Source organism: Phyllostomus discolor, chromosome 10 (assembly GCF_004126475.2).
Source record: "Phyllostomus discolor isolate MPI-MPIP mPhyDis1 chromosome 10, mPhyDis1.pri.v3, whole genome shotgun sequence".
NCBI lineage: Eukaryota > Metazoa > Chordata > Mammalia > Chiroptera > Phyllostomidae > Phyllostomus > Phyllostomus discolor.
In genome coordinates this window covers 5861700-5886045 of record NC_040912.2, presented here as the reverse complement: position 1 = coordinate 5886045, position 24346 = coordinate 5861700, and the positions used below count along the sequence as shown (strand labels likewise).

General features: G+C 51.6%; 2 protein-coding genes and 1 long non-coding RNA gene across 6 annotated transcripts in view; all 3 read right to left on the bottom strand.

Annotated features, from left to right (window-relative positions):
* The window catches only part of ELMO1 (engulfment and cell motility 1), a 472089-nt gene that overhangs the window by 50596 nt on the left and 397147 nt on the right, over nt 1-24346 (bottom strand). The gene's annotated exons all lie outside the window — the stretch shown is intronic.
* On the bottom strand, nt 1332-6937 carry LOC118497018. The gene is made up of 2 exons (XM_036010405.1): nt 2677-6937; nt 1332-2431 (listed from the first exon to the last, which is right to left on the bottom strand). The coding sequence occupies exons 1-2, from the start codon at nt 2695-2697 to the stop codon at nt 1511-1513; spliced, it is 942 nt and encodes a 313-aa protein (XP_035866298.1). The 5' UTR covers nt 2698-6937; the 3' UTR covers nt 1332-1510.
* LOC118497019 lies at nt 15855-19650 on the bottom strand. Its single transcript, XR_004899561.1, has 2 exons — nt 17046-19650; nt 15855-17011 (listed from the first exon to the last, which is right to left on the bottom strand). It is a non-coding gene; the product is annotated as an uncharacterized LOC118497019 (long non-coding RNA).

Sequence of the window (24346 nt, the reverse complement as noted above, 5' to 3'; positions counted from 1 at the left end):
CTGTTCCTTGCTGGTGACAGGTATTGCTAATGTATTGTGGCAGATTTTTTCTTTTTTTAAAAAGATTTTATTTATTTTTAGAGAGGGAAGGGAGGGAGAAAGAGAGAGAGAGAAAGAGAAACATCAATGTGTGGTTGCTGGGGGCCATGGCCTGCAACCCAGGCATGTGCCCTGACTGGGAATTGAACCTGAGATGCTTTGGTTCAAAACCTGCGCTCAATCCACTGAGCTACACCAGCCAGGGCAGACTTTTTTTTTTTTTTTTTTCTGAGGTGCCCAGGACTCTGTCTGCACGCAGCCACTACCAACCCAGTTGAGTACGGGATTCACAATGGCACCCATCCCCTGCTCGCTCTCTGCAGGAACCCTTGATGGTGAGCAATAGAAAGCCTTACCTAACACAGGTGACAGTTCCCTAACTTTGGATTAGATTTTCTTAAGCGTCCCCATGTCCCCGCATGGAATTTCTTTGAGGACTAGCCCGAGTCCAATCGGTGAGTGAACTTATGTTCAGTTTCATGTCCTTGTGAAAGTTGCTCAATCCAGTGTCTCAACAGTACTTCCGTCTCCCCACCTTGGAGGTCAAGGCCAGTGCTAACACCGCTGGATGTGGTGCTGCCCACGGCGAGGACCAAGTCACGGGCCCTGGAATAGTGCCAGACACTCAGAAGGAGTGGATGTGTTTGTTAAGTTAATGAAACAGTGGGCAGACAGAGGTCTCCTGGGTCAAATTACAGACCTTCTGTTATAGAACACAATCACCTTTCTCCTTAAAATCTCAACGATTTTTTTAAAAAATTATTTATTTTTAGAGAGAGGGGAATGGAGGAGGAAAGAGAAGGAGAGAAACATCAATATGTAGTTGCCTCACGCATGCCCCCTACTGGGGACCTGGCCTGCAACCCAGGCATGTGCCCTGACTGGGAATCAAACCAGCGATCCTTTGGTTCGCGGGCTGGAGCTCAATCCACGGAGCCACACTAGCCAGGGCTCAGTGATTTTTTTTTAACTCTGAGAAGAAAATTCTGACCATAACCAATGTTGAAGGAACTTTCTGAGAATTATAATTTGAGTGAAAGTAAGGGAGAATTTTTTTAGAGGTAATGTTTATTGCTATAGCACAAATGCTCTTGTTTATTAAAAACAAGTGAAATGATTTCCTAAAGGATATAATTTGTTCTCAAGTCCACTGATATTAAAGAGTCAATGTTCTATTGTGTTTTGGTATTTTTTTAAAAAAAAGAAAGAAGGGAGGAGAGGCAGGCACTGTGCAAAGGGGCAGAGCCAAAGCAAGCTGAGGAAAGCAGCTGCGCTGCACCACGGCAGTTCTCAACTTCTCGCTTCACAGAAGTACACACGTCACGTCGGTGCTCTCTGAGCATCCCACTCTTGAGTTAGGAAACATATTTTTACACTGAAAATCAGTTTAAGATCCACTCCCTCTCTCATCCAACCTTTTCAGATCAAGAGAAGGGCAATTTTTCAAGACCACTCCGGCTTCAGCGGAAGGTCAGAGGCAAGCAGCGAGCCCTGGAGTCCAGTGGAACCGGGTTTGACTCTTGGCTCTCGTGCTTTCTCCACCTACGTGACCTGGGGCAGATGCCTGAATCCCCCTAAGCCTCAGATCCCCAGTAAACTGGGGATTACCGGCTAGATATTGCCACGTGGTGAGGAGATTTAAAAATGTCAAGCAGCTTTTATGAGACCAGATAAAAATGGTGGCTATTGTGTTTATTCCCTTAAGGAGAGGGGTGGGAGGTGGTCCGTGGGAAGACAGGTCGAGATCAAACTGGGGAAGCCTGACACTGCTGAGTAGAAGAATTGGGACTGCATGTTGTAGGAAGCGGTGAAAAGGTAAGATCCTTGAGCAGAGGAAGGGAGGATGAAGTCCAAGACTAAAGAATGACGAAGCCCGGACCCCCAGCGCCTCCTTGACTTGGCACCTCTGCCTGGTGCTGCCTCCTGCACGCCCTCGGGCATGCCCTCTCCTCTCTCTGTGTTTTCCCCCCTCCCCAGGTGAATCTGGGCATCCTTGTAGCTTACCAACTGAGCCATGTGGATGGGCTAGTGAAAATTTAAACCCCCTAAACAGCAGGTGTTTGTCTCTAGGAAACAGATAAAGTCTCTGGCCAGCAGTGGTCAATGGCACCTCAGAGTGTTGTCTGTCGGTAACAGGGAGAAAGAGTCTGTCCTGGAGAGAATAAAAAATGTGTTGTGCAAGTTTTGGCACGCCACTAAAAGAACGGTGCCCCGAATGGAGCAGAGGCATTCTCTGTGCAACTTCAAGATCAAAGCATGTCTTCCTCATTGCCCTACCCAGAGAACACAAAGAGCAAAGAGGATGCCACACCAACATGGTGCAACAGGTGAGCAAGATGAGAAGGAAAAACAAGAGATAGGAAGCACACGAGTCAGATATTACACTTAAAACCTTTTTCAGCCCTAGCTGGTGCAGCTCAGTGGATCGAGCGCGGGCTGCGACCCAAGCATCGCAGGTTTGATTCCCAGTCAGGGCACATGCCTGGGTTGCAGGCCACGGCCCCCAGCAACCACACATTGATGTCTCTCTCTCTCTCTCTCTCTTTCTCTCTCTCACTCTTTCTCCCTCCCTTCCCTCTCTAAAAATAAATAAATAAATAAATAAATAAATAAATAAATCTTTTTAAAAAACCCCACCTTTTTCAGTGTAAAATCCATTCAGGAGAGGAAAGGTAAAGCTATAAATGCGTGCTCTTTTGCATAATATCTTTCAAAAGAACACCGCGAGGTATTTTACTGATACACAGGCATTTAGTCTGAAGGTGACGGAGACGCAGGGAGCCTCTGTAAACACGTTTAGAAATGGTGAGAACCACAGCACAGGGAGATGGTGCAGTTGTGTGACAACGTCAATCACACGCCTCACACCCGGCCGTGGGGTACACGCCAAGAAACCAGACCCGAAAGCATCGTCTGCCACAGAACCTTTCCCTCCCCTAGCCAGGATAATGGAGGAAGTCATATTGGTGTTTCTAAATGACTCCCTTTCCTCAAAAGCCCCCCTCCTGAGCTCCCATCAGCTAACTCTCAGGTATTTGTCTTCAGCTAACGGGGTTTCTAAGATGGCTCTGCAAACTGCTCCCTCCTGCACGTCGTAAATCAGTGCCAAACTACACAGGCTCCAGCCCCAGCTGGGAATACAGCGGCTTGGCTCATCACCCAACGCCTAATGAACCAACGTGAGTGATGACTGTTGGGCAAACAGCACGCAGGGAATGCGCGTCAGCTAAATGAGTCTTGCTTTAGACGGCACACCTAGGAAGGCTACACGGCAAATCTGTACATCCAAATGGCTGCAGACACTCAGCAATTTTCCAACGCAGTGAAGCCTGCTAGCCTTTATTCAAAGTGTTAAACTGGACGGGGGGTAAAGTCTGGGTCACTTCGTGGGCACATTCAACAACCTCTGTGACACTGGCTAGACGTGTCTGAGCTGTAACAATTCTTATCCACTACAGAAAGCATAAGGGTGCATTTGTTAGTAGTTTTGTCTCACACACACACACACACACACACACACACACATACACACAGTCCTGGATTACAAATAAGGGTGCCTGCCACGCCTGTGTCTTGTTAAAAAATGTTCATGCCTTTTTTTAAATAAATGAACATTTCCATCTTTATTTCAAATTCTAGCTTTCAACTGCAGTATTAATACCATTCCACAGTGTAATTTACTTGTAATAATATATCATTCTTTCTTTTTTTAAATATTACTGTTGTTCCATTTCAGTTATCCCATTCCCCCCCGCCCCCTTACTCTCATGCTTACAAAAAAAATGGCACACCAGTAGAAACCCATCCTGTAAAGGCAGCCCATTTCATTATCCCTAAGATTAACGTGAGCAGGGGTTGGGTAAATCACAGGGGAAAGACAGGAGAAAGCTCCTGAGCCACATCCGAAGGGATTTATTTTTGAAATTATCAGAGTACTAATAACAGTTAGTGCCGGTAAGGGACAAACCCTAAGGACGTTCTGGGGTGTGCATGTACCCATAATAGACAGAAGGAAAGAGGTAAATGAAGGTGAGAGAAAACTGGAACACTGGATAGTAACTAAATGGGTCATATGCTTTCCCACTTTAGTATTTTGATACATTTCCTCAGGTTCTTTAACAATGTAGAGTGGAAATACATGAGCTTTAGAGACAAGGAGATCTGTGGTACCTGGCATCATCTCTGAGCCTTAATTTCCTCCTCTGTAAAGTGGGCATAATACTTCGAAACACAGTTAGGCTTATCCAATCAGAAAATGTAAATAAAAGTACCTAAAATACGAGAGTAAACCCTGACACATATTAGGCACTTCTGACACATAGTAGGTACTTAATAAACATTAGTTTCCTCTTTGTTTTTCTTCACACTTATGGCAGGTATCCCCATCTACCTTCTGCTATAGCTTACTTTGTAGATCCTTGTTAAGTTGGGAAAGCTTCTCAAATTCAAGATTTGTCCAAGTATCTACCTCCACAGCACCTCGCCGTCTGTTCGAGACAGGTGCCACGGAAGTTCCTGACAGCATGGCGCAGTGACTCAATCCATCAGACAAGGGAGAAAGAAAGCCCCTGTGTGTGTCTCAGAGGTGTGCCCTCCGAGAGCAGAAAGGACCTTTGTGATCATGCCTACCTCCCCAGCCTGTGGCTAGAGAGAATGCATGAGCAAAGAGGAAAAGCCAAGTTGGATCAACAGTTTGTGGAGCCATAAGACCGGAGTGCTGTTTTCCAATCTTCCTTTCTTGAGGCACCGCCCCCCCAAAGAGCATGGGCTCTTGTTGGGAAACCAAGAAATCAAATCAAGAAAGATGCCCACAGCCGAGTCACGGCAAGTGACAGATGATGTGGCCCGACCCGAAAGCAGGAGGTAAGGACCGAGGGTGCGGGAAGGCGGGGAAGGGCCAAGGCACCAATGTGTGGTCCAGCGTGGGAAAGAATACTGACGAGGACTTTCCTCCCCAGAGTAACAACGGCCCCGGGAAGCTCTGGGAGGCGAATGTATGAAAGACGATGCAGCGTTTGCTTGGTGGCGTCCTGACACGGTGGGACGAGCCTGGTTTTGGAGCCAGACAAGTGGGAAAGCTCTGGGATCTGAGCTTCTGCACTCATCCTTCCACGGCTCCGGTTCATCACCTTTGGAACGGACGTAATAACGCCTCCCTCCCCGAGTGGCTGTAAAGATGAAGTAAAACGAGGCCCCTCACACAGGGACGGGGGCAGGCATTTGATGCATGTGTGAGGTCCCTCCTTCCTCCCAAAAGACAAGAGGCTCAGTGCAGGTTGTTCTTTCAATTTTACTTTCTTTCTAACCATTTCCAGGCATAGCATCTTTGCACGAATGAGGAGACCAGGGATCATCTAGTTCCAGCCGAGACCGATAACGATCTACCATCTCTTGACACACGGCCCTTCAGCCCGCCTGCTGGAGCCTGCAATACCGGGCTTTGATGTGGGGCAAATTTTGCCGCAGCCGTTAAATTATGCCTGCCTACAAGGTTTTATGAATGCAGATAATGTAAAAGTGTTTATCAAAATGTAACGCATGATATAAATATAAACAAGGAGATGAAAATATATCAGCTTATAAAAAGTAGTCTGGTTCTCCAAGGCAGCACCATGCCCACCCCCCGTTTTAGCAGTAAAAGTGTTTTTCAAGTAAACCTTACACGTTACCCAACACACACGGCAAACAGAGGCAAAGGCCAAGCTTGTTTAGGTGACATTGGAGGAGGGGCCCCGAGCTCCACTTCCCCACCATCCGCGCTGGCCTCCCCACACCCCCAACACTGTGAGACAGAGCTGAACCCCTGAGCTCACGGGAGAGAGCGGCTTGACCTCCCGGGCTCGGAGGAGACGCAGACCTCTGACCTCTGCCCTGTGCTTTCCTGGAAAAGGCAGAGACCCCACGGAGGAAGGACTGGTGTTCAGGGTTATTCAGTGCAGCTGGTGACCTTGAGGACGAGCAGGGATGAGCTCAGTCAAGGCCAGAACTGTGGTCACAGCCCGGCTGGTTATGATGGGATTAGAGACACATTGCGAGAATTTCAGGCAGAAAAGGAAATGCTGTGAAATTTGATGACTGGATGCTGCACACTGCGGTTTCTGAGAGATCTCTGAGTGAACCTGATGGAACCGTTAGAGCGCAATCAGCTCCCGATTGCCTTGAGAGTGTGGCGAACACCATGATTCCGTTTCTTCAAGGTGACCTATTCGTAATTCCAAATTCTGCTGCCACCTGACAGCGTGACCTTGGGCAACAACACTGGGATCCCATTTCCTTATTCTGGGCGGGGACGCGTTTCATAAAAAAGATCCTAAAAGCACTCCATATGAGGTGAAAAACGGTCAGATTTGCCTACGTTAAATAGTAAGAAGTTTTGTTTGAGAAAAATAAATGATGGGTAAGTAATTAGAGAAATTAGAAACTGGGACTTAATTACTGCAGAATCTAAAGCTGGCCAGGGATTAATTCCTAGCACATAAAAAGAAAGAGAAGAGTAGATAAAAGACACAAAAAGACAGTTCTCAGAAGGGAATGTCCAATCGGGTACAACCACGTGAGGAGATGCTTCAACTCCCTGGGAATCTAAGGTATGAAAATTAGAGCAACAGTAAAACGCACTCTCAGCGATCAGAATGACCGGAATTTAAAATTTAGTGCACACCAAATGTTGGTGGGGACACAGAGAGATGAGAACTGTCGTGTGCTGTCCCCAGTCGGAAAATCAAGCTTCAATTAAGCACACATACAGCATGTGAGTCCAAGACCCAACTCCTGGGCACTCGTCCCAGAAATAATTCTCGCACAGGTCCCCAGGGGCTACGGATGAGACTGGCAGCTGCGGAACTCTCCTGTGACAGTGGGGATCTGGAGGTAACGTGCGTGTGTGCCCACCGGGAAAGGTGCACGTAACATGGAGTGAGTGCAGGGCAAGAGTGGGAAGGCCGCACAGAGGCAGGAATATACCTGAAAACATAATGCTGAGTGGAAAAATCAAACGACACTCTCACTTTTCAGTCTATGTAGTCACAGATTCATCATTTATGCAACTAACAATGCTCAAATAAGAGAAATATTTTATAATAGGGAATGGCCTAAATCTGTGTTGCAGCATATTGAGGTCCTTCTCTATTGGGAGGGGGAGCAGGTGTGGGGGGCAGGGGTGAAGAGGAACAAGAACACAGTAAGAGGTAAGTCCTGCAGCTCTGGCTGGCGCTGCTCAGTGGATTGAGCTCGGGTTGCGAACCAAAGTGTTGCAGGTTCGATTCCCAGTCAGGGCACATGCCTGGGTTGCAGGCCATGACCCCCAGCAACCGCACATTGATGTTTCTCTCTCTATGTATATCTCCCTCCCTTCTCTCTCTAAAAATAAATAAATAAAATCTTTTTTTTAAAAAAGAGATAAGTCCTGCATGGACTTACGATGATGATAAGCTATGAACTGATGAGTATGTATAACTCAGCTCTACATCCGAGGGACAATTAGCTCTTAAAACACTGTCGAGTTCTTGTGGAGATCAAGTGAGATCTCTAAGCTGGATTTCCCAGCAATACAGGAGGCTCTCCACACCTGTTTGCTTCCCCCATGACTCTGAAAAAACAGAAAAAGAATGAAGCTTTCTTCGCTCTGTTTCTCTGGTAATTTAATGGAGAAAATAAATAAGAGTCTCAAGCAGATGAGGTACAAAGAGCAGAACTCTGCCCGTGTATGAGAATCATGCAAAGGACAGACAACAACTACAGACAGCCAGGCTCCGCCCCCTCATTCCCCAGCACAGAGCGGATCGTGGTCCCTGGGGTGGGTGGCAATGGGGCCAGGGCCGGGTCTGCAGAGCAGACTTTGAAAAGCACTGGCATTAGGCCTGAGGGGCTGTCCACTGTCATCTCAGTCACTCGTGTTCTTTGCTGTTAGAAACTTCAACAGCTTTTGCTAAATAAAGCAGCACCGAATTGCTCAAAAAGAAATATATTCCAAAATATATGACTAGTGTATACAGTATGGCGCTCCATCTGCTCTTCCCAAATACTTGAGTTTTAGAAAATAATGTGTAGATAGGTCTATAAATTGCCACCTCCAACAAAGCGAAGTAGATTCGCTTGAGGGGGTATGGGAAGATATTTTTTTCCTTTGGTTTATCTGTAGCAAGAGAGATAACCTGTAGGACCAAGCAATACACATTCATTCATTCATTCACCCATCATTTATTCAACACCTGGTTGAAACAAAATACAGAGAACGTACTTGATTCAAAGGGTGGTTCGGTTAACCTGTAGTCACTCAGCATCCATAAAGAACATAACGTGCTCACACTGAGGGCCTTGGCTCTGCACAGCTCGGTGTTCATGCAGGTAAATGCACCTTGGCTGGGCAGGCCCTGGAAGGCTGTGAATGGGCCACTGACTGTTGGATGTCACCAGCGCCTCCTGGGATCCAGCATTTGGTTCATATTGACTGGAACAATCACCCACTTCTCTGTTTTATTTCCCAATATATTTAGCACCATGAAGTCTCTACCTTTTCTAGAACTGCCCAGGTGCAGGCTGGAGCCCTCTGATCCTGAAGGCCACCCCCAGTAAATTCCTGAACCAGTCTCCCTCACCAGGGGCGAGGCTGGGACTGGCTCAAGAGAGGGAGCCTTTAGCAAAGTGGGAAGAATGTGGGCTTTGGTGTCAGCTAACCCTGGGCTTGAGACCTGGCTCTGTCACCCACTGGCTGCGTTTCAGTCCCTTCTCCTGTGAAACAGGATGATGAACTCGGCCCTGCTGGGGGGCAGTGAGAATCGGCTAACGCATGTGCAGTGCCTGGACCAGAGCGGGCCTGGAAAACACGACAGGAGGCTGCTGCCACACTCTGGGGGTGGGGGCCCCTAGGCTTCCGGTGACAGCTCTGCCCCCTGACCCCGTGCCCACAGAGCCCCAGGCCCTGTCCCTACGCTCTGAGCTTCTGTGGGAGAGTTTCTACAACCGAAGGCTTTCAGGAGAAAGGAGCCTGATTGGCAACTTGGCTGCAACTGGAACAATCCACCCAACCCTTCCCAGCCCCTGTTCCCTGCAGTCCTGGCCCCTCTCATCACTAAGGGCCCAGCCAGAGTGTGGCACCTCCATGTTAGCTCCAGTGGGCCACTCAGAACTGCAACGTGTCACCACTGGGAACTCTCCATAGTGTGCCGGGAGCTCCCTTCCCTGATTGGCATCCACAGTGATCCAATCAGGATGCCCCGTTCTTCCCTTTGGGCGTTCTAGCCTGGACTAGTGGCTGGTGGCTTTCCCTCCAAGGCCAGCCTCGGACTGCATCCTCTAGCTCACCGTTCTGCCCAGACAACATGCCCCTTGGCTGAGCCACCCCAGCGCCAACACAGAGGGTTGTGGGCTCATTCAAAAAATATTTGTGGAATGCAAGAGTCGGCGAGTCCATAAAAATGGATGACAGTGTGAATGAACTATGTCACCCCTTATTTCTGAATGCGGTTTGGAAAGACAGGGGAGCCGGGTGGTGGCCCAGTGCTGGCAGCTGTCACCTGCAAGGCCTCTGGGGAGGCAGCGAGCTCCCGTAGCTCCGAAGAGTTCGTGTTTTCCTGTCCAGCTGATTGGTGGCTATTAAAACCAACAGCCGCGCGCACCCTCCAGAACCACACAGTTCTTTACCATTTAACTATAACATGGTTGCTCTGTTTATACCCTAAAACACAATCTCTCATCCAATCCATTAATTTACGCATCTGTATAATGAAATTCAAGTATACATATGAGTGCGCATCTTTTAATGAATATCAGTGGATCACTATGGCTCTGTGCATGAAAGGCTCCTTTAAAAAAACTCTGGCATAGAACATACCCCCATTAAATCACTCTCCAAAAGGGTCATTTAAGAACAAAACTTTCTATGTGATTTTCTGCCGTTTTACTTTTCTGCTGTTAGATTGACGATCTTACTTCTCCTGAAATTTCACCACATTTGAGAAGTCCTTTTCAACTCCCCTCTCTTCTCTGTGTACCCAAGCCTCTTTTCCTAGCTCTCTCTGGGTCCTCTCGGTGATCAGCTTCCGTGTCTGCGTCCCTGAGAAGCAGCGGGGCCTTGTGGTCAGGAGCTGGCCCACCGGGCCTGCCCTTCCTTCTTTAGGCCTGCGCTCTGCCACTCTCCAGCCTGTGGCCTTGCCAGGTCACTGAACCCCTTTTGGCCTCAGTTATTTCAATGGCAAAATGGGGATAACAACAGTGCCCTACCCCAATATTATAATAATGGTAATCACTGCCGCTGTTAGTACTACTACTACTACTGCTGCCACCTTCCCGCCTAGGCTCTGACCCCCTGCCAGCTGGACGCAGGCTACCTGTTCCCTGCACCTGACTCAAGGGTCAGGTGTAATTGTCTGTACACTGCAGGCATTCAGTAACTACCTGAGTTCTGCAGAACCCCTTATTTTCAACACAGAAAAGTCCCCAAAGTGTTCTTCTGTGGAGAAAGGGTCCAGATAGGATTCTCTGTCTGTCTGTGCTCCTATAATAAAGTACCAGAAACTGTGGAGCATCTAAACAACCACGGAAATCCATTTCTCTCAGTTGTAGAGGCTGGAAGTCCAAGGTCAGGGTGTCAGCATGGCCAGGTCAGGGACCATTTCTTGGTTCATAGCTGGTGTCTTTTTCCTGGGTCCTAATTCGGTGGGGGCGGGCAGAAATCTCTGTGGGGATCTTTCATATGAACCCTAAGCCCGTTCACGAGGGCTTGGCTCTCATGACCTCATACTTTCTGGAGTCGCCACCCCCAAATGCCATCATCTATAAGGGTTTGGGTTTCAACCCATGAATGCGGGTGGGGACACGAGCATTCAGACCCTGGCAGGCTCAGTGCACCCTCCCCCCATAATTACGGCAGTCGTTGGTGTCCCAACGCTGACATCCCGTCTGTGGGACACTTGCAGGGCCCCGGCTACTAGAAAGGGCCCAGGTAGGGTCAAGCCACTCCCAAGGGTGGCAGAGCCCCTCTGCATGAGCCTCCTTCCCTGGGCTGCGGGCTTGGAATCTCAGGGAACGTCCCCCACTCCCTGCTACACACTTGGGATTCTATGTGCTTGCTTCCTGCTAGCTGGTTCTTTCCTTTGTGTTCCCTGATGGGAATGAGGTGAATTTCCGGGAAACCGAGTATGGCGTCTGTCTGTTTATGATAAAACAGTCAGAGCCTCCAGCAGTGATGAGCAGACGCCCGCTGTCCAGCTGTCCTGCTCAAGCAACGAAACACAAGCGAGAGGGAGCCGCTGCTCCTGAGAGCGAACCTACAGCTTCCTCAGCTGTTTCCCTCCGAATGCATTTCCATTCCCTCCCAGCCTCCCCGTCCGCAGCAGCTCACAAACCTCTGTTTGTTGTTTCACTGTAGATCCTTAATTTTTTTTTTACAATTTTTTCCTTTTTAAAGTAAGCTATCACAGACTGAAGGAAAAAAAACAACAGATAATAGAGTTCTTTTATTAGCCTCCTCCACCAGGCACTTGAAGAGACATTTTATTTATTCTTGGCTTTTGGGAAAATTTCAGCCTACAGATTATTTGTCATTTTTCTCATTGTGGTCAATTTGTCATTATAATTAGTTTTATTCTTGGATCCTGGATCTTTTCCTTCTGAAAATTAAGAGATCTTCCCTAACCTGACTTGACAGAGAAGGAAAACAAGGAAGACAGAGAAAAAAACCGAAAACCTCCATCTCATAAACGAGTGTGACTTAACAATGAACTTGCCCGTGCCGTGAGGGCAGCGAGGGGACTGACTCAGGGGCCGAGTTCCAGGCATGTCCCTGAGGACGCTGCACGTGGCCGCCAGCAGGAAGCAAGGTCTAAAACCCTCTGTTTCACGTTTGCCTTTCATGGTAGCTTTAAACACATTAACTGAGTGTTAGCTTAACACTTCCTCCCGATGCCATATTTTCTACGGGACATGCTTATGGGGCCCCCTGTCTTTCTTAAGTGTGGTAATGAGTACGAATAACCAAAGTGACGTGGTCAGGGAGGATGAATGACACGAGACTGACATGGAGGCGGGCAGGGCTCCGGCGGGCAGGGACGTCACCGGCACAGGCCCATCCCTCCCCCGCGCACCTGTCCAGACTCCCCCACAAGCTGCCTCTCCCTCTCATGGGCTTCCCCTGCTCCCAGCCCATGACCACAGCAGCGTGTTTCCCAGGTAGTGGAGACACGAGGTCGCTAGTCACTTAATTAACGAAGAGAAAGAGATGTTAGTCATACGCGTAGGACAGAACCCAGCTTACAGAAGGAACAGGTCTGTTGACCTAACAGTGAGTGAAACTGCTTCTGAAATGTGGCTCACGTCTTGCAGGGGCACTTTGTATGCCACTGTTCTATCTGCGGGTGGGGGGATAAAGGTACGGAGGAAGCGCAGCATCAGGCTGGGGAAGACAGCTCCCAGGGGGCCGTGACAACGGAGAACCACACAAGGAGGGGAACCGCCATAAAACCCCCGTGTTGCATGGCTGTGCCACAGAGGGCAGGGCTGTGGGCTTAGAATCGGCTAGAGTTTGCAAAGCAGAAGAGGCTGGGTGGGGACCTTGGAACTTTTAAGACACCTTATAAAAATGAGAACTGAAGGGAACGTGTGTTAAAAATATTCTTCTTAAGAGTAGCATATCCTAAATGACTCCTATGAGACTGGGATCACACATGCATTCATTCACTTACATTCAGGGAGTGTCTACTTGGTACCAAGTATCGAAAATTCAGAAAGGGCGTAAATGATGTTAACACAGCGTGGGAAGAACCTAGGTAACGCTATACCGCATGTTATTACATAGAGAAGTAGCACTGAAGACAGGACGTTCGGGCTAGGTCAAGGGCGATGAGCGGGACTCTCCCAGGTGGGAGGGGAAAGGAGAGACACTACAGGCGAAGATACGGAGCAGCCTGGTGCGCTGGGCAAACTGGAAAGGGCCGTGGACCGCTGGAGCCCACGGCAGGGGGCAGGCGGAGGGAAGCCTGGTGCGTCCCGCGGGAACCACCAAAGAGCCGCAACCAAGGCGTGAGCTGGCCGTCCGAGCTGTGCGTCAGAACGGTCCCCCTTCCAAATGTTGCCGTTCCAATCAGACTCCACTTCCCAATCCCCAGTTTAGAGCTTATTAAACATCTGTCTCTTAGCCTGCCGCCCGGTGGTCCTGGCCTTGACTTCATGGGTTGGCTCATCTTTCCTGGGAGAAATGCCTCTCTCTCTTCTCTGGGGCTGTGTTGGAGCTGGGAGCAAGAGGATGGCACATTCACGGGCTGGAGGCTGTGCCCTCCCCTCAGGACGCATCGTTCTCCGCTGCCTTACCCCAGGGGCTTTGGAACGAGGGTCCTCCCACTGGTATAAGAGAAACCCGATGCCGTGCAAACGTCCTTGCCCTGGCGACCTGGGGATGAACAGGTCCTCCTGGAGCTGCCTGAAGAAACACACAGACACTCTGGGAGGAGAAGTGCTTCCTCCTGCCGAAGCAGCACGTGCGGCCAACTCTTCCTTAACGGGCCTGTGTCCGGTAAACACGATGCAAACACTTTGAGACAAGATCGGTGTGCATTGAACTTGCGGCATGTTGCGGGGCAAGGGAAGAGGGGGATGTGTCTGTCAGCTGATGGAAGCGATCAGAGAAGAGAGGTGAACTGTGTCCCCCGCAGGGGCGGGGGTGGGGAGGCAGGGGACGGCTGGAGGACAGGTCCAACAGGGTGACCAGCGGTCTGGGGGGAAGAGCTGGTCATTGAAGATAAATGGAGAACAGGGCTCGTGGGAAAAGTTGCATCTGTCTCAGCACCAGCCTCGACTTGGGACAATGTTGCCCCCACCCCACCGGGGACATCCGGCACTGTTTGGTCATCTTCCCTGGAGGCGGGGGAGGTACCAGCATCCTGGGAGCAGAGGCCAGGGATGTTGCTGCGCATCTCACCAGGCGCGTCTTACCCCTGGACGAAGAAGGCTCCAGCCCCGTGCCAACGGCGGCACGGAGGCTGCGAAACCCTTGACCCCTCCCAAAGTCTGTTTGCCTGCGCTTGCCCTAGGCTGCCCTATTCTCCCTCCCAGGGTTGAATCTGAAGACAACTGCCAGTAGATTTTTTTTAAAAAACAACACTGTCATGCCTAAAAATAAAGCCATTTTTATACTTCAAGGAACAGACAGCACAATCATTTCTTCGTGACTCTCCGGGTGCTCAAACGTTTCCAAAGGCTGGGAGGAGGAGCCCTGCCGGCTATATATAGCGCAGCCTGTCAGGCCCGCTCCTCCGGGCCTCGCCCGGCCTCCGCAGGCTGGCTGCAGCTCGCAGCCAAAGATAAGACCTCTGTTGATCAAAGGATTCGGTTCCCTGCAGGTAATGGCTAGAAACTTCCAGGAACGGCATCCTTTCCTAGGCCCCAAACCCTCCCTCCGCATCATTCAGCCCCTAGCATCTGGTCTCTCTGTGGGTCCCCCCTCGTTTCCCCTCTCCTGGACTCTCGACTCCCAGCCTCCGAGCCTAGCAAGTACTCGCACGGCTTCTGTTCACTTTACCCTTCTTGCCCGTCCAACTCTAATTGCAAAAATAGGCCGGAAAATGAATTTTCTAACAAGCAATTTTTTTTTTGAAAGGCAAAAAGGTCCATATGCCATTAAGCATCCCGACCCCGGTCTGGCTATTTCCTCAGACAAAGCACCTCGTCGTCATTTTCTTGCAACGAGCGGCCGCGAGGGCTGCCAGGCTGCAGCAGGAATTTGGTTAATGACAGTCCCCGGGAAATTAAAGCCTGTCTGCCGCGCTGATGGATGCATCTCCCTGGCAGCCTCACCCCGAAGCCCGGTTTTCCAACCCCGGGCCCAGCGGCCACACCGAGCCCTGAATACAGATGAGCGCCCGGGCCGGGGGGATCAATCTCAATTTCACGTGGGCTCCGTTCCTTCCCACTTCCCTCCAGGTCCCCTTTGTCTCCCCGTCCCTCCGTGCCCGGAACCCAGCGCAGTCTGGCTTGGCTACAACTGCAGGTAATATTTTTACCTCCCTGCCTTCCCCCTTCCTGACCAAGTTACGTAAGGAAGAGCCCGGCGGCCCGAGGCAAGGAGGGGCACGGAGGGAAGAACGAAGTCGTGACTGAGCCTCTGTCCTCGTTTCCACCCTGCTGTGCGAGTCTCGGCGCCACTCCCTGCCAGCAGGACCGTGGCAGACTGTCCCCCGGGAGGGCAGGGCTAGGACCCAGCCTGCCCCTGCGTTTGACAGATGCAGAACCAGGCTCCGGCCTGCGCTGACTCGCTCAAGGTCACCCGCTGAGTCAGTGACAAGGGCAGGGTCCAGGTCTTGCTGGACTCCTGTCCCTTTGATGAGGACGGCCGTGGAGTTTGAAACCCAGGGGGGCAAGCTTTCCTTTGGTCTTGCGTGGGGCTGGGTCAGGAGCAGCGAGCTCCGTGCACGGGCCCCCGGAGTCCCACGGGGCAGCTGTCCCCTGCACACCGGGGCCGGAACCTCAGGTCTTAGCCTTTTTAGCTTTGGGCTTCACTCAGAATTGCACTTAAAACTTCCCCCTTTTTCCTGCTCTTAGTGTGGGGAAAGGGGATGGAGAGGAAACCGCACTCAGTGGCCCGTACGTACATCCTCAGTGAGGCTGCGTTTGTGCCGCCTCCCAAAGGACGGGCGAGGGCAGGCAGGGCCCCTCCCATCTGCTGGTGGGGCTTGTATTTCGCGTACAAATGTCTGAACCCCAGAGGCCTGTGCTTCTGCGTGCCCAAGCCACGATGTTCAAACTCCTCCCTGGCTCTCAGGATTTGCACTTTCCTATGTATCTCATGCAACGGAAGCCCACCTCTTCCTGCCTCCTGCTTTTTAAATTAACTTGTCTGAATTCCACGCATGCTGGGGAAAATTAAATCCCTGTAGTAACTTATTTTGAAGCAAACAGCGAACAATTAGCCCTGGAGACATCGGGTCTTACGGAGTTGTCCGTAGGTACTTAGCGCCATTTAAAGAGATGGCTAGTCTTCTGGTGTCAAAAATTATATCAGCAATAGAGTCCCACGACTTACAGAGCACTTATCAAACACTAGGCGCAGTTCCGCACACTTTACCTGGTTTAACTTATTTACTGTTTCGACAGCCCTAGGGGTAGATATTTGATCCCCATGTTGTAGATGAGGAAACCGAGATAACCGGCTTAGAGCCAGACTTGCAGTGAGTGGCAGAGCAGGGACTTGGACCCAGGCGGCCTGGCCCCAGGTTCCCTCGTCACCCCGCTGTCCTGCCTCAGGAGCTGCTCCCTGGTGGTGAGTTCAATGGCCAAGGGAAGGTTGAAAGACTGATTTATTAACAGCCAACAACGTTAAGATTAACCTAGTGTTAATCTTGGCTTAACCTAGTGTTTTTCCTTGAACCACAGGACACTTACACGTGATACCTGCTTACAAAATCCCAAACACGGGGTCCGTGAAACAGCCTTTAGAGTGTATTTCTCACCCACAACCCCACGTGCAGGAACCCTTGTTTTCCTGGGTGCTAGTACGTTGCTGGGATCTTCCCCGGCTAATCCTGGACTGACACCAAGGATGCAGCTACGATAAACCTCGCCTTCCCACTGTGAGAAGTCATCACTAACTACCTGTGGCTTCATTACGCTTTGCGCTGGTACCCTAACCAATCTACTGATTTCCCTGGATTCCCTCCACCGTTTTTGTTGGAATACCTAGGCAAGTGTAAAAGGAACACTATTTTCTATCCAAACAAAAAATGGGGGCGGGGGACCAGGACTCAGAACATGACAAACAAGCGGTTGACACTTCATGCATCTGTGTCCTCCCCTTTATTCCCCCACCCCCTTAACTCAGTGGAAATTGCTGTTCTCATTGCCCTCGGAGGCGATGCTTGCTTCCCATTTAACAAACACGAGTGACTTCTGTTAGATTGCGCGTCCAGGCCCTCACTGCCTCGGGCAACAAAACCCACGGCCCGGCCAACGGGAGAGGAGCAGGCCGAAGGGTCAGGCCCACAGACTGGGCGTGCAGGACACGGCTCCCAGCCTCACACCGGGGGGCGGCTGCTGCCTTTGCTTTTACCTGGGTCAGTTTCTGACTCTCACCTGGAAGTGCGGGGGACCCGAGACCGGCAAGGTTTACTCAAACATTTCCAGTCACCAGTTGTGGTTACTGACAGACAGGGGCACTTGGGGAGCCCCGGGGTGATTTCCGAGCCCCCAGAGACGCAGTGTGGTGCACAAGGACGTGGCGTGGACACGGCATCAGGCGGAGCCTGGCCCAAATCCTAAACGGACCACAGTTCCGTGGTGCCGCTTCGGGTAAGCTGAGCACAGACCTTCCCGTGTGTGTCATGAAGACATAATTCTGCAGATTCCTTCTTGGGTGTGGGCCGAGTACAGAATAACAACACCTTGTGTTGCCCCAGGACCAGACCACCCAAACGCTGCACCAGTTACAAACAGTGAGTAAAGGAGTGAGGCCCGTGTCCACAAGCACCCTGCCACTGCCCACGTACCATGGTGATCGGCCTCTTCTCTCTACGTGCGGTCTGCTGCATCTTATTCTGACCAGGACACAGAAGCCTGAGGCTGGCGTGGCAGAGTGGAAAGCTGATAGTCCATAGGTAGCCCAAAACTGAGACCTTCCCCCAGTGGTACCCCATCTGGTCTAATCTTTGGGAGACAGTACCAGACTGTTTGGCTTTTTGAAGAACCTATGCTCCTTTCTCCCATGCAATTAGTGTAACTCTAGAAATCAAACGTGAAGGATCTAGTTCATACTAGAATATGAATGACTGACTGATAGAAGCTCATGGGCTATTTATATATTTAAAGAAATTGGTTACTTTTAAGGATTGTCATTTTAACTACTGTCATGGGCTCAAGGGGGAGAGATTTGGGAGTTCAGATTGCAGAAAGTAGGGAACTAACTGATCTCTCACTTTTCCTGAGAAGACAGACTTGAATTCAACCTGAATAAATCATGTCAATCAACCTCGGATTACTCAGAAAACTGAACTTCATCTCTTAGGGATATTCTTTTCCTTGGGTGTTGGTAAATCTCTGAAAATCTCAAAAGGCAAAAGAGGGAAAAGAAGATTCAGAAGTTTCTTTTTTTCTTTTTGTCACTTGTTAACTAAGAACATAAGCTCCTTTGGTTCGACTGAAGCTTCAAGATTAACTCCAGGATTCATAAATGCGCCTTCCTCTTGGCCCAGAAAACAGAAAGCTGGCCGTCTCTTGACACCTGCACTTCCATCCAAGAATAGGAAGATCTTAAGACATTCTAAATCTCCTTCTCCCTCCCACCCTGCGGGCTCCAGGGCTCCGAGGGTAACGCTCCCCCTTCCCATCCCAATCCACAGGGCTTGAAGCAAATCATTTAGCACAACCACTCAAAGGGAGCCATCCGGAAGTCACGTGTAAAAAGCAATTACAACAGCATCAGTGATGCACACACAGTGCTCTGTATTTGGAAAGGTGAGTCTCTGATAAGAATGGTGTATCTTGCTGTCTTTCTTTTACCCCCAGCCAGGACGTGCTGACCGGAAAAGTGGCAGGAGCAGCGACACTGCAACAGAAAGATGACGCTGACCTCCAGTGCAGGCCCTGCGTGGTCCCCAGGGCCTGGTTTACAACACGTGCCCCTGGAGAGTCGGCCGGCCATCCCTCCAGCCCCACGCCTGGCCTGGCGGTAAACATTGGCTACAGTCTAAGTACAGTGAGTCACCCCACCCACGGGGCTGTTTGCAGAGGCTCCAGGGAGTCAAGACTCCTGCAGAGAAAGAAGATACTTTTTTTCCTATGAGACTGAATGTGAAAGAGAGCTTTTCTGAGTGGCAACAGGGCACCAAAGCACACGTTCTGTACATTCGACACACGCAGAGCCCCAGAACTTGTGTGTGTGTGCTCACACGCACTGTGTCCATGCACGCATGCAGACAGGGCACTAGAAGGACAGCAGGGACCCAGAGCAGCACCGCCACACCAGCCATGGCCTCCCGGACAGCTTTCTCGGGCCATCCGCTCGTGTGACCCTGAGCTAAGTGCTGCAGCTGCCCTGGCAGGAGGGACATTACCTCCACATTAGAGGAGAACGGCCAGTGGAGACAGGTTAAGGGCTTTGCTCAGGGTCACATGACTAGTAAGTAGCAGCAGACCGGGGACCGAACAGGAGAAGAGGTCAAGACACCTTTGGTGAGACACCAAAGCCCGGACGGACGCCTGACTGCTGCCCGGAGGAGTGGCCTCAGTGTGGACAGCGGCGGCCGACCTGGCTGTGAACTACGGCTGGCTCTTCCCAACGTCCGGCAGTGGCCAGGCGGCTGAGCTCAGCCCGCCCCTACTCACTCACTCCTCTTGCCGCGCCTCCTGCCTCCCAATCTGAGTTTTCTGAAGACAGGTGAACCCACACCCAGGCACTCGTTAGGGAACTTCTCGCTCCAGGTTGGAATCACATTTGTCATATGCTATTTCTGAGTGGGGAAATATACCACGATCCTGACCGTCACCCCTCAAACCTGTATTCAGCACCCTAACGTCCGCTGGCTCCACGCTCCGTGTGGCCCAGCTCTAAATGCTTGGCACTCTGTACATACTTGCAGAACGAATGAACACTGAAAGGTCCAGTCGGCTGCTGAACTTATTCTTTAAGTCAGCAGCTGGCCGGGCATGTTGGAATGTTAAACAGCCAAGTCCACGAAGACCAATCTACTCCCTTGGTTTCCGAGTGCACGTGAAAATGCCCCTTCCCACTGAGCCCCCTGGATGCGGGGCTCCAGCTTGTTTGGTCAATGGGTTTTCCCCAAAGCGCAAGTGAAGAGATGCATCAGCTTTGCACACCCCCCGGGAGCCATTGAGAGCACACATAATCTGCTGTTTCAGAAGACAGAGTGGCCTAATGAAGTAATGCGTCTCCACAGGGCCTAAATGATGTTTGGGGATTATGTTGCTCGTTAGGTAGCTCCCCTGCTGTGAGAACTGGTCAGCCCCACGCAAAGAGAGGCGAGAACATCCAGTGTGTGAGAAGCAGGAGCTTTCTCTCTGTGATGCAACTGAACGGACCACCCAGGTGCCCCCCAGCCCCCAGCCCCCCAGCCCGCTGCGACTGACCAGGGAACATCCACAGTCCTGCGTGTGTCTGGAAATTCTAAGTGGAATATTTGGGGCCCAAGGAAGTTCTGTTAATAATATCAATAGCAGACCGAATGTTAGGTAATGCAAAAGCTCCATTTTGCTTCCAAATTACAGATTCGGTGAAATGTATTCGACATGCATATACCGTAATATTTTGGGATGTGCCTTTTTTAAGATGAAGAGAGTTGAAAGCCTACCTCCATGCAATGCTCCCAAGTTCAAGCTCACATTTCCGAACCTTTGAAGGCTTGTTTTCCTTCTACTGTCATCAACATTGCTTGCGCCTTTGACTCGCTGAGCGGCCTTTGGTGGGCAACCCCCCCCCCCCCCCCCCCAGCCACACACTGCGCTGTGTTCCTCACTCCCGGGTTCCAGAGATGCTGCTCCCTACACCTGAACTCCCCCTTAAGACAGGACAGAGTCATCCTCAACGGAGCATGTCAGGTACACCGTTTTGTAGTGCTGTGGTTTTAGAAACACCTCGCGGATTTTTTATACATAAACTTGACTCTGCTTTCCTCTCCCAGGGAGAAAGTCTGTCGTTCCAACCGTGTCATATTGGCCGTTTCAGCCGTTTCCCAACCAGGCCTGTGTACAGTATCTGCATGTCAGAGCGTGTTCTCCGGGGCGGGGGAGGCCTGCTTCCTGCCCCTCTGCACAGGGAGGGCGTGCGGGCCGAGTCCGCGGCCCTTCTCAGAGAGACTCGCCCGTTGGGTGGGATGTGGGGACCTTCAGTTTCCTCCATGTCCATGCCCACCCCATTCCCGTCTCCTCCTCCACCTCCACCCCACCCCACCTCCCACTCCACCCCCACCCCCACCTCCCACTCCACCCCCACCCTATGATTAGCATTGAAGAGGTCAATGGAAATGAGTTTCTGGCTTTCCTGCTGCACTTGGTCCATTGGTAGCAAGTTGTTAGTGGATGCATTTAGTTTTAATGTAGAACCTGAATAAGGGGGAAACTGGCCACGATCACACTATCGAGCACCTTCTCACAGTGAGACAAAGACATGCCACTTTGGAAAGGAAAGTGCTTCCTTCAGGACATGGAAGGCAGCTTTCCAGGACTCACCCCAGAGGGTCGGTCCCCCAGACTCGTGCTGGCTGCCTGCGCTGTAACAGGCATTACAAAGGGGCCTCTCGTGTATGACCTTGTGGCCTTAAATAGAATTCATTTACCTTCTCAGGTCCTCGGTTTCAAAATCTCCCCAATCCCAACGCCCACACCAACTCTGCAGAGCTGCTGTGGGATGGAACCACACACACGTGGACACACACACGGCACGCCCAGTGCACAACAGGCCTGCAACGCGTGTAACCTGAACACATCCAAAACATGAGCGGTGTGACCTCGGGGAAACAGAATGACCTCCATGAAAAGGAGAGTGGTACTCCCTACCTCCCGGGATTCTTTCAATGACCCTCTGTGCGCATCAAATAGCAACTGAGCAACCGTTATATACTAGGGACTTTTGTATGAGAATCAGAAACCTGTATACTACAAGGTACTGTTTCAGGTCACCAGATGTTACGTGAAGCTACCTGGGCCCAGGTGGTGAACGTGTGCTGAGATGGAAGGTGGCCTGCTCTGTAGAGGGTAAACCTCGTTCATTCCCTCACTCGTGAAGCATTTACTGTGGGCATGTGAAGAGGCGGGCGAGGCACTGTTTGGACACAGGCTACTAAAGCATGGCCCCATCCACACCAGAGAGGGGGTTCCTGGCCCAGTGTCCCTCCTGGTAAGTATTAGTTTCCTTCTTTTCTTCCCTCAAGGAGAACTCCGATTGGCTGAAGGACAGTTCAAGGACTGGGTGATAAGCACTCGGAGACAGGAATGTGCCTGCTACCTTTCCGTCACTTCCAGACTCACAGACGGAGCAGGAGAAAAGTCTATGAGGACGAAGAAGTCTACCTACTGCTCACTGGGAGGCGTGAAATGCATGGATGAAAATGCCACTCATTCAGGCCCCGCTAATGACAACTCTTTGAAAAGGGCTGACCGTGCTTGCCCTTCTGGAGGCAAGGGGGAAAGCACGTGCCAAGGAAGCACGCCGGGAAACAGCGCTGGAAGGTTCTGTGGGGTCAAGTCTCTGCTGAAGAAAGAGCTTGCCGGGAGGATGCGGACGGCAGAGACGGCGCGAGAACCGGAGCTGACTGCATGCTTCTTCCCGTGTGTCAAACACCCAGGGGTCCCCGGGATGTTTTATAGGGGCGCTCGCCGTGACTCCTCGGCTCGGCCTGCTGGGTCAATTCGTCTCCGAGCGCCCGGCACCACGCTCTGCGGCTCGCACACAGAGCGCTCCGTAAATGTCTGCTGGCTTGACGGACGAATGAGGGATGCCTGCTTCCCACCGCAGGCATCCTCCCGGCTGCTGCAGGCGGCGGACAGAGAAAAGCCTGCAGCCGGGGCTCAGGGATTTTGTTTGGATCGGCCCTGAATAGACAAGAATTGAGTCTGTCTGCCTGGCAAGCCAGAGAGGCACCCCCATGACGGAGGCACCCTGAGGTGTCCCCGGGGCCCAGCTGCCCCGTCTCAGAGCAGTTCCGGGACGGCGGGGCTGCGAAGCACCTGTTATGCCGCTCACCCTACGTGGGGAGGACGTTAGCAGTCTAGGCTGCGGGCTGGAAGTGGCCGAGTTCCCAGCTCGCTGAGCCCTGACTGTCCACACTGCCACAGGCCCTCTGTGGCCAGGGCTCCACAGGAGCAGAGCGCCGCTCCGCACAGCATTTCCAAGGGCACTGCCGATCCACTTGGTCTGAGACGCCCCAGACAGGACTGGCTAGTCCCTTCCTTCTAGGAAGCCCAGACCATTTTCTAGTGCACAGCCTGGGAGAGCTGTAAGTCTAGGCCCTTCTCTTGGAACTTGGGGGTGGGGAGATGAATGGTTGCTCCCGCCAACCTTCCAAGGTGAGAGATTAGCAGTCACATCGAGGTTGTATGAGCAACAACGACCCAAACTTGTCTGTGCGAGCACACACCTAAATGCTCTGGGAAATGCTTTCTGTGCTCGGGTGAGCTGCGTGGCAGCCGTGTGGACGACACAGCCCGTGGGAGCGGGCAGATCCGGCACCAGGGCAACAGGATGGGGGCCAAGCTCTCCTGCGTGCAAGGGCTCCATCTCCATGGCAATGGCGGTTCCCCGAGACTCTGCCAGACACAGGACAGACTCGGGAGGTTTGGGGTCCCCAACTGCCAGGCAGAGAGGGCGGGGGGCTGGAGAGGAGGACGTGGGCCCTTGGTTTGGGGTCTGTGATCCCTACTACACTGTGCTCAGCAGAGGTGGTGGGGGGGGGTCCTCTCAGATGGCCGAGGAGCAGGACTCCAGTTGCCCCTCCTGTTTGGGGAGAACAGTTCTGCTTTCATCTCCATTATCTACTAAACTACCCCTTAGCTTTTTTTTTTTAAGAAAAGGTTTGGTCACTGTCAGCCTGTCCTCAATTTCAGAGGGGAGAGGGGAGGGAATTTCGGGGATAAAGGGTGAAGGGTTTGCAGGAACAAGTATAAAGGACACAGGGACAATAACAAGGGGGAGGGTGGAAATGGGAGGGAGGTGGGGAGGGCTGGGGGGTGGGCTGGGATGGGGGAAAAGGCAGAACAGGGTACTTGAAGAACAATTCAAAGTTAAAAAAGAAAAGAAAAGGTTTGGCGGTGGCTGTGTTTGAAACGGGCTGATCCAGTTCTCCCGGAGACGCTCAGGAGCTCTGCGTGGGTCCGGGTGTTGGGGGGAGGCCGGTGTCACTCCTGGAGACTGTAGCACCGGGAGGAGAGAAGTAAGGTCTTGGAGAGACTGGGCCAGCATGACGTGGGAACGGGGAGAACCAGGGACACCTCAGGTACAAGTCACACTCCTGGAACCCTACAGGCTTACTGTGTGCAAAGGTCATTTTGGCCTCTCCTCCAACCAAGACAGGGGCTCCCAAGGCTGCTGACGCGTGGGCTCAGGCGCCAGAGTGGTCCGAGCAGCAGCGAACCCTCGCCTGGGCTCCAGGAACTCTGCACGTGGGAAGGGCACCAGCCTCACAGGGCTTAGCAGCGCCCACACTGTTTCCCTGCCCCCGCCCACGCTCTGGAGCCCAGCCCGGCGGGAGTGCCCGCCTAGGGAGAAGAGCCGTCAGGCGTGGCTAGGTGAGGCGAAGCAGCCAGGGCTGTTCATTTGGGGGCATTGTAAAAGTTAATAGCACGGGGATTGTTTCTGCTTTGGATGCGAGCAATG

Bases quoted from the DNA above. Each gene is read 5' to 3' on its own strand.
- LOC118497018 (XM_036010405.1), bottom strand. From the start codon at position 2,697: ATGGATTTTACACTGAAAAAG. The intron at 2,432-2,676 runs GTGGGGTTTTTT...GGGCTGAAAAAG, and splicing joins TGGATTTTACACTGAAAAAG to GTTTTAAGTGTAATATCTGA.